The 9205-nt window shown below is 50.0% G+C and overlaps 1 protein-coding gene across 2 annotated transcripts in view; it reads left to right on the plus strand.

The window, feature by feature from the left end:
- The first annotated feature begins 3395 nt into the window (after window positions 1–3395).
- Window positions 3396–9205, plus strand: part of Trim25 (tripartite motif containing 25) — a 20920-nt gene continuing 15110 nt past the window's right edge. For both annotated transcript variants that reach the window (XM_005350516.2, XM_026780121.1), the window contains exons 1-2: window positions 3396–4055; window positions 7992–8087. In XM_005350516.2, the coding sequence (XP_005350573.1) occupies window positions 3462–4055; window positions 7992–8087 (690 nt within the window). In that variant the 5' untranslated portion in view covers window positions 3396–3461. The remainder of the gene's footprint in view (window positions 4056–7991; window positions 8088–9205) is intronic.

Consider the following 9205-nt stretch of genomic DNA (forward strand, 5'->3'; position numbering starts at 1 on the left):
AGAGATGGCTCAGTGGTTAAGAGCATTGCCTGCTCTTCCAAAGGTCCTGAGTTCAATTCCCAGCAACCACATGGTGGCTCACAACCATCTGTAAAGACGTCTGGCACCCTCATCTGGCCTTCAGGCATACAGACAGAATATTGTATACATAATAAGTAAATAAATAAATATAAAAAAAATAAATGTTTTGGGAACATGGACATGATGGCACATTTAAGAAAAAACTAAGCTCAGAGACCTAAGATTCAGGGACCTCCCTCTCTCTGTCCTGTGCCTATTTCGCAATCGGTCTTTGTCATCTTTGCCATTTAGACATCTCTGGCAGCTCTCCCCAACCTTTCATCCTGTTAACTCCACATTCTAGCACTAAGTGACATCCCCGGCCTCTCAATGTCCTTCACAAGGGTTTGAGGATTCAAAGGTGCGTGTTCATACCACAGCTGACGTTTCATGAGGACTGCGCTGGTGGGAATAACAAAGTTGTATTTTCAGGCGAATACTTTCCCCAACCTCCAGATACAGAGCAGGGATCCTAACATGGTTGCTAGGCACCTAATATGGTTGCTAGGCATTACCTGGATGGGGCCATATAGTTCCCTCTTGACCAACTGGGTCCCATTTGACTTTGGAACATTACCGGACTGAAGATACCAGTTATGATGATAAACAAACACACCCTATCAGCGGGGCAGTCCCTGGCCTGCCATCAGCCCTTTGAAAAGGTTAACAGTTCATGGTCCTCATCACCGCCTACTTCTGATGTGTTTACACACATATGTCATCTGTACTAAAAGGTTCGGGAGCTATTCCGGCTCTCCCAGCTTCACGGATAAGAAATCCATGCCCTTGAGAGGAGCTGGCTTCTCGGGACACACCTCTTCACTGCTAACCATATTAGAAGGTAGAACTGGTTGGCCCCTACCCTTTCAGCTCTCGCTCTGTGGCATGCCTGCCTGTTGTGGAGGTCTCCGTGACTCTCTCCCCCTTGGAATTTGATCAGCATGGAATATGGCTCTCCCAGTGATCTTCATTGTTCAATCTGCCTTTCCCAACCACGAGCCTAGAAAGAGAATGCCACATTCTGCCATGAATCATCACACTCCTCCACCCATGAAAATTAGGTTAGGGGTGGATTTTCTAGTGTTTGTTTCCTGGAAGCTGCTTTGCACCTCCCTTGGGAGGAAGTGTTTTGTAGTAGGAAATATTTGCCTTCTGGAAGCAGATAGGCCCCATGCCAGTGCCCATTGTCTTAGCTGTATTGTTAGGTTCTCTGAGCCTGATTATTTTCTCTGTAACCTGGGATGATATTATCTCCTTTGAAGGTTATCGTAGGGGGGGGGTCTCAGCGTCTCACCCCAGCATCCTTTCGTCTTCCTTTTCCATGCAGACAATGATCACCAAAATATGAACTAGAATAGATGGGACGATAGGTCCCGGGGAAGTAGAAGCCTGTGTGTGTAAATTAGGGGAACCAGCACTTAGAATGTTGAGTTCAGCAGTCCCAAGCTTGAATCCCAGCTCTGTTTGTGACAGTGTCTTGACCTTCACCAGTAAAAATGGATGTGGGACACCGACTCCTAGGGCTTTGTAAGGATTTTTCCAATAATAAACTCAGTTTGTCTGGCACACAGTAGGTGCCTCATAAACAGGGGCTGTTAGATAGAGTGGGATATTTACCTTGTCAGCATGGCTGCCGAGCCTTGTCATCCAAGATAAACTTTCATAATTCCTCTAAAAACTTCTCCTTGACCCCATTAAATTTCCCAAAGAACACTTGTAGCCTCCTGTCCACCCACCTGCATGTTCTTCACCCTGCCCAGAATGGGGGACCCACAGAACTAAAAACAAAGTAAGCCTAAATGAATGATTTTGAGAAAAAAAAGTTTGAAGCTCCAATATTGTGTGTGCACACATAAGAGAGAAGACATTTGTTAGATTTGGGAATCCTCAAATCCCCGGTCAGTCAAAGCTGCTATTTTTTTTTTTCAGTATTGAAAATTGAACTTGGAGCCTCACACATGCTAGGCAAGAGAGGCTATCACTAAACTATATCCTTATTACTTAAAAATAAAGGGGGGGGGGGAGGTCTTCCTGTGTAGCCAAGGCTGGCCTTGAACTTTAGATCCTCCTACTTCAGTCTCCCTAGAGAGAGTTCCGGAATTATAGGTGTGCCCTACCCTGCCCAGTTTGGAAACACTGTAACCAATCTGGAAGAAGTGAAGAGATGTAAAGAGACCCTTGTATCTCTCAATCTATCAAATTATTGAGACAATGTACCCCAAAGAAATCAGAGTTTCCTCGGAATCTCATTGGGATTTCTACTTCCCATGTAGATTAGATCTATGTAAATTTCTCTTAGTGTCCTCATTGTTGTCTAGGTTCTCTGGGATTGTGATTTGTGGGCTGGTTTTCTTTGCTTTATGTTTAAAAACCATTATTGCATTGCTGGTGGGAATGCAAGCTGGTACAGCCCCTTTGGATGTCAGTATGGCGATTTCTCAGAAAATTAGGAAACAACCTCCCTCAAGACCACTTTTGAACATCCAAAGGATGTTCAATCATGCCGCAAGGACATGTGCTCAACTATGTTCATAGCAGCATTGTTTGTCATAGCCAGAACCTGGAAACCTAAATGCCCCTTGACCGAAGAATGGATAAGGAAAATGTGGCACATTTACACAATGGAGTACTAGACAGCAGAAAAAATAACGACATCTTGAATTTTGCAGGCAAATGGATGGAGCTAGAAAATATCATTTTGAGGGAGGTAACCCAGACCCAGAAAGACAATTTTGTGGAGTCTTAACCAGGGTTAAATAACTGGATTTAGGCCCCGCGGCCTCATTCTGCAAGTTCTCCCGCCCAGACATCTCCTCAACCCTGCTTTAGATGTTGAGACAGTCCTTCACTCTGTCACCTAGGCTGGTATCGAACTCACGGCAATCCTCCTGCCTCAGCTTTCCAAGTGATGGAATAACAGGCACAAATCATTGTGTTCTGCGTCTGCGGTATTTTGTTCTGCCTTGCTTTGGTTTTAATGAGGACAATAAGACCCGTCTTGTTTTGGAGGGGCGGTTGGGACACCCAGAGCAAGGACGAATATTCTCCAAAGTGGTGCTGCACTCCGGGAGGACAAGGGCCCTGAGTAGGGGAATACGAATACCCCAACTCCTGCGACAGTTCGTCTGCTGAGTGACCCTGAAATGGCACCTGGTGTTCGTGCAGAGGCTGCTCGGGTCGCAGGGGGCGGTCAGGACTCTGCCTGTCGCCCCACCTTTAGCTCTCAGCACCAGCCCAGAGGCCTCAGACACGCCCCCGCCTCCCGGGACCCACGTGACTTCCTGAAAGCCCAGGGCGCCGCCCCTCCCGTCCAGTTTCGATTCCTTCCTTGCTTTCTGAGCACCGTGCGGTGGTGTCTGCCGCTGTCCCTGCGCGTCCCGTCGGGTGCCCCCAGGAGCGCGATGGCCGAGCTGGGTCCTCTGGCCGAGGAGCTGTCGTGCTCCATCTGCCTGGAACCCTTCAAGGAACCCGTCACCACCCCTTGCGGCCACAACTTCTGCAGGTCGTGCTTGGATGAGACGTGGGTCGTCCAGGGCCCGCCGTACCGATGCCCGCAATGCCGCACAGTGTACCAGATGCGCCCGCAGCTGCACAAGAACACGGTGCTGTGCGCAGTGGTGGAGCAGTTCCTGCAAGCCGATCAGGCACGGCCGCCGGTGGACGACTGGACGCCCCCTGCCCGCTCCGCCACTTCCAGCTCAGCCACCCAGGTGGCCTGTGACCACTGCCTGAAGGAGTTCGCGGTGAAGACGTGCCTCGTGTGCATGGCCTCTTTCTGCCAGGAGCACTTGAGACCGCACTTCGACAGTCCCGCCTTCCTGGACCACCCCTTGCAGCCACCCGTCCGTGACCTGCTGCGCCGCAAATGTCCCCAGCACAACCGCCTTCGGGAATTGTTTTGCCCCGAGCATGGCGAGTGCATCTGCCATATCTGCCTGGTAGAGCACAAGACCTGTTCCCCTACACCCTTAAGCCAGGCCAGCGCCGACCTGGAGGTAGGGAATGGCTGGTGCGGGTATAGAGGACGTCCCGGGCCAGCTAAATTGTGGAGAGGGCCCATCCTGGGTATCTAGGTTGCCGGAGGAGATAGGCTTTACTGGGTCAGAGATCCACCCCTTCACCGACCTCATGGCCCCAGGCTCCTAAGGCCACTGTCTGTAAACTGCAGTAGAGGGCCAGCCCCACTGGCAAATCAGAGAGCCAGCAGGTTATATAGCCTTCCTCTTAGCCATTGCCTGCTTTCTCCAGTCCTCTCCTGTCTATTTTACGTAGCAGACAACTGAAGGCACAGATAAGGGTGCCTGCCCCCAAGCCTGCGATTCTCCAATGGAGTTTAGTAGTTTTGAATATTGACTGTGAACCCTGGGGGTTACCTTCCTCCCCCCCACCCCAGATCCTGGCAGCATGTAAGAACTGTGTGCTAGTTCCTTCCACAGCTCAGGAAAAAACAGTCCCAGAGAGATTAGCTTTGCAGCGCTAAGGCAGTAATTGTCCAAACAATCAGAGCTGGGAACCAAGCTGCTCAGACTCACGGTTCCAGTTTTCATTCCCCTGTAGACCTCCAGACTGGTATCCACATCTGTTGAGTCCAGAAGCGTGAGTGATCTTGGAGGCTGTAAGAAGAAGCGTGTGTTGATCCGGGCAGTTCTAATGGACAGGGAGTGTGGGCACAGCCCCGGGAACCCCTGCATGTGACCTGTTGCGCTGTGGTGTAGCCCGTCTTTTTCTTTTTGAGACAGGGTCTCACTATTATTTATTCCTGGCTGACCTGAAACTCACTCTGTAGACCAGGCTGGCTTCAAACTCAGAAATCCCTCCTGCCTCTGCTTCTCAAATGCTGGGACACAGGCATGTCCTACCATGCCCGGGTAGTGTAGTCATTCTTGCTGTGTGAAATTGAGCAGGGATTTAGCTTCTGGACCTAGGTCCTCCTTGCTAAAGACAGGAGGGTTGGGGGTATCAGAGTTCCTGAGGGCCTTCCAGGGTTGTGATGATTTTAGAGGCTTTAGATTTAGAGGCTCCTGTCTTTGCCCTGTGGACTCAGCAGAAGCTGCCCCTCTGCCACATTTGTCAAAGTGTGATCTGATCTCATTTCACTAAATGTCTGAGAAGTCGAGACCTGTCCCAGTGTCCTGAAAAGAATCGTAAGCCTGGGTGAGGTTGGCAGGTTTTGCAGAGGTGCCAGGAATGGGATCCTAGCTCTTCTCCCTTTTACCACAGCCCTTCCCTGACCTTGCCTGGGGCTTAGCCAGGTTCCTCCAGGCATTTTTCCCTTTGAATCTTGGCAGTTGGACCTAAAGGTACATCTTTTGAGTTCACCTCCTCGGAACCCCCACCCCCGCCCGTGTGTATGGACATCCCCGTGTGGGTATGGACACCCTCGATTCTACCTGTTTTAGAAGAAAGTATGCCTAGCCTTTGGAGCCTGGGGGTCTGCTTTGCCCCACAGGGCTAGCTGTTTGGCTTAAGGCCAGTCACTGCCGATCTCTGGGTAGGTTGGGTCTCCTGGGAAGTACTTCGGAGGCAGAATTCAGTATCGGAAGGCCTGGTGCTCATGAGTCTCCTACCATAGTCGATGCCAAGATCTGGGTTCAAACCCTGACTCCCGCTTGTAGCTTTCAGATGCAAAATGATAAAATGGGGGACACAGTGGTGCTAGTCTCAGGTTATAGTGAACATGGGGTGCTGCGGGCATGGTTCCTCGTGTCTGTAATTTCAGCACGTGGGAGGCGTAAGCAGGGAGGTCATCGTGAGTTCGAGGCCAGCTCCAGGGTGAGACTGTCTCAAAATGACAAACCGTCGAGATTGCTGAGCTGGTAAAGGGACTTGTCACCAAAGCTATGACAAACAGTTTGATCCCGGGGACCTATATGGTAGAAAGAGAACCAGCTCCAGCAAATTGTCCTTCGACTTGGCATCCATATGCACGTGATCACGCATGTGTGTGGACACACACACATACATAAATGTAATAAGAATTAAGGGAAAAAAACAATAAAAATAAGACAGACAGTAGATGAGGCAGCCTCTGAAAAAACAATTTTTTGCAAAATCTCCATATTGGTTGCTACCATTTTGTTACTGGGCCTGTGTAGATGAGGCCCCTCATGCTCTGGGAGAGCCACAGACAGGACACACTGTCCTAGTGGTCTCTCTCTCGGTCCAGAGGACTTGCCAGTGATCCCTGCAGTAACCTGGCTTCCAAGGAGGGCGCTTTTAGAAGCACCTAGTCACCAGGGCAGGAGGGCCTGCCTAGCCTGGCCTGAGCCTCTGTTCTCTTTCAGCCTTTTTGTCTAGAGCTGGAGCGAGCTGCCATTCCCACTGTCTTTTTAATCCTGGTCACAGGATTCCCCTGCCAACCTTATGCCCATGGCTTTTTTGACCTAGCTGCTACTCTTAATATTTTAATGCCAGCCCCTGACAAGCAAGCACTGCTGTCTTGAGTATCTTGGCTGCTAGTTTGGGGGTGCAGACTCAGGATTCCATTCTCTCCCATGTGGAGGACCCAGGTCCTTGGTCTGTAACAAGCTCCCCCAAACTTCAAAGTGTTTTTTTTTTTTTAACCTTGGTCAGTGGTCTGTTATCGCCCCCTAAATTCCTTGAGTTGCTTCTCTTTGGTTTGGAGTGGGGTGGAGGGAATGGTTATCTGGTTTGATTAATAGTGGGTAACCCTTTCAGAGGGGAGGGCTCCCAGGGCAGTTCTGGAAGTGAGGCAGTTGCTGGTGTTCTCAAGTGTCTTCCAGCTTAGGGGAGGCAGGATCTGCCTGGGTTTGTCCTTTGACCCAAATCTATTTCAGCCATTGTTGGAGGCCTGGGGGAAGGGCTGGGTCACCAAGGCTGAGTCAAATATCACTGACCTGGGCTTTCTGGCTAGAGTTTGCGCAGCCTTGATCTCTGTATCCAGCCCTCACACGTGACAGTGGCTGGTTGAAATCCAGCCTCCAGGTCAGGTTCAGCGCCCAGGGACTCTGCTGGAATAGAGGAAGCAGGGATTAGATGAGAGGGCGAGAGTGTGTTGAGCTAGTTGGTTAGGGGAAGAAAATGTTTGTTTGTTTTCCTAGAAATTCCTAGCATATGCCGTGCAGTGATGGCGCAGGCCTTTAATCCCAGCACTTGGGAGGCAGAGGCAGGCGGATCTCTGTGAGTTCGAGACCAGCCTGGTCTACAAGAGCTAGTTCCAGGACAGGCTCCAAAACCACAGAGAAACCCTGTCTCGAAAAACCAAAAAAAAAAATAAATAAATTCCTAGCATACACAGTTTACGTAGTCTGTACGTTTAGTACCAGAACTTTAGCTGTACCAGTTACTAATAGTGTGGCCTTGGGCTCCTTCGCTGGGTTCCTGGAAACTCCATTGCTTTGTTAGCTCTCCAGCGTCTTGTAGCGAACCTTTCCTTTGACATTTTGTCTGCTTTCCTGGGTGTTTGCTGTGGTAGGGTGAGTGACCTCACCTGCCATCACAGAAGCAGCTGTTCCAGATCGTTCTGTCTCTGTGAGTGTGGCCGCTCACCATTGTTCCCCTTGCTTGGATTTCATGAGCTGTAAAATGAGTAGTAGCGGATGAAGTGTGTTGGAATAGAAGCTGACGTTTAGTATGGCCTTAGGCAGATCTAGGCTGTGCTCTGAGCATGGATCTTGCATTGGTTCATCTTCCTGATAGCCTGTGTAGGCAGACACAGTGGTATCTGTTCAGGGCCAAGGAAATAGGCCGAAGACACATAGCTGGGAAGGGGATTTCAAACAATCATTTTGGTTCCCAGTCTTGGTGTTTCTGTATTGTCTGCCTAAAGGGATAAAGGGGGGGGGGGCACCAAATACAAGAAGCCCAGGGTAGGCAGATATCCCGGCGGGTTGGTTGGTGAGGATAGCCCCCAGCGTGGGGGGCTTGGAGGCTAAAGAGGGGATCTCTCACCCTGTGTGTTTCCTCTACAGAACAAACTGAGGCAAAAACTGTCCACAATGCACAGTCACATCAGCGGGGCAACCAGAGCACTGGAGGATGTGAGAGCCAAGCAACAGAGCGTGCACGTGAGTGACTCCCCCGCTGCAGCCTGGAAACGCCGGAACACTGTCCACCCTTCAGGGAGGACAGACACAGCTTGGCCGTGGCTGGGAGTGTAGTTCCGTTGGTGGAGTGCTTGTGTAGCTTCCTCGAAGCCTTGGGTTCCACTCTTGCACCACAGGTGCAGGAGAATCAGATGTTCAAGGTCATCTCTGGTTACTTAGTGATGTCCAGACCAGCCTGGGTGTCTGAGACCTTGTCTTTTGTTTTGGTCTTGTATTTGAGACAGGGTCTTACTAAGTAGCCCTGGCTGTCTTGGAACTCATTGTGTGGGCTAGTCTGCCCTCGAACTCACAGAGATCTGTCTGCCTTTGCCTCCTGAGTACCGGAATTAGAGGTGTGCACCCTCATTCTCAGCAAGAAACTCTGTCTTAAAAAAAAAAGCTCCAGGTGGTGGTGGTTGTTGTGCACTCGGGAGGGAGAGGCAGGCAGATCTCTATGAGTTTGAGGCCAGACTGATCTACAGGGCAAGTTCCAAGACAGCCAAGGCTACACAGAGAAACTCTGTCTTGACAAAAAACAAACAAAAAGTTTTGCATTCAAAAAGCTGTATGTCCAAGAAATGGTCTTTTAAACACAAATTGAAGGCTGTCTGTAAGCCCAGCCTTGGGAGAATTATTAAAAATTAAGAATAAGGGGCCTAGAAAGATGACTTGATTCATAAAGGTGATTGTTGGGTAAGTATGACACCCAAAGATCAATCCTTGGAATCCAAGCCGAGGTGGAAGGAGAGAACTGACTGACACCACAGAGTTGACCTCTGACCTCCAAACTCATGCTGTGGTACACACCTCCACCCCAATAGTAAATAAAAAACTAAGGATAAATAAATAGGCCAGGCTTGGTGGTGCTTGCCTTTAATTCCAGCACTCAGGAACTAGAGACAGTCAGATCTCTGTGAACTCTAGGCTAGCCAGGACTATGCGGTGAGACCTAATCTTAGAAGAAGAGGAGGAGAAGGAGAAGAAAAAAAAAGAAAGAACTATGTCTGGAGCCAGGCGGTGGTGGCGCACGCCTTTAATCCCAGCACTCGGGAGGCAGAGGCAGGCGGATCTCTGTGAGTTCGAGACCAGCCTGGTCTACA

Source organism: Microtus ochrogaster, chromosome 7 (assembly GCF_000317375.1).
Source record: "Microtus ochrogaster isolate Prairie Vole_2 chromosome 7, MicOch1.0, whole genome shotgun sequence".
In the NCBI taxonomy this organism is placed as follows: Eukaryota; Metazoa; Chordata; class Mammalia; order Rodentia; family Cricetidae; genus Microtus; species Microtus ochrogaster.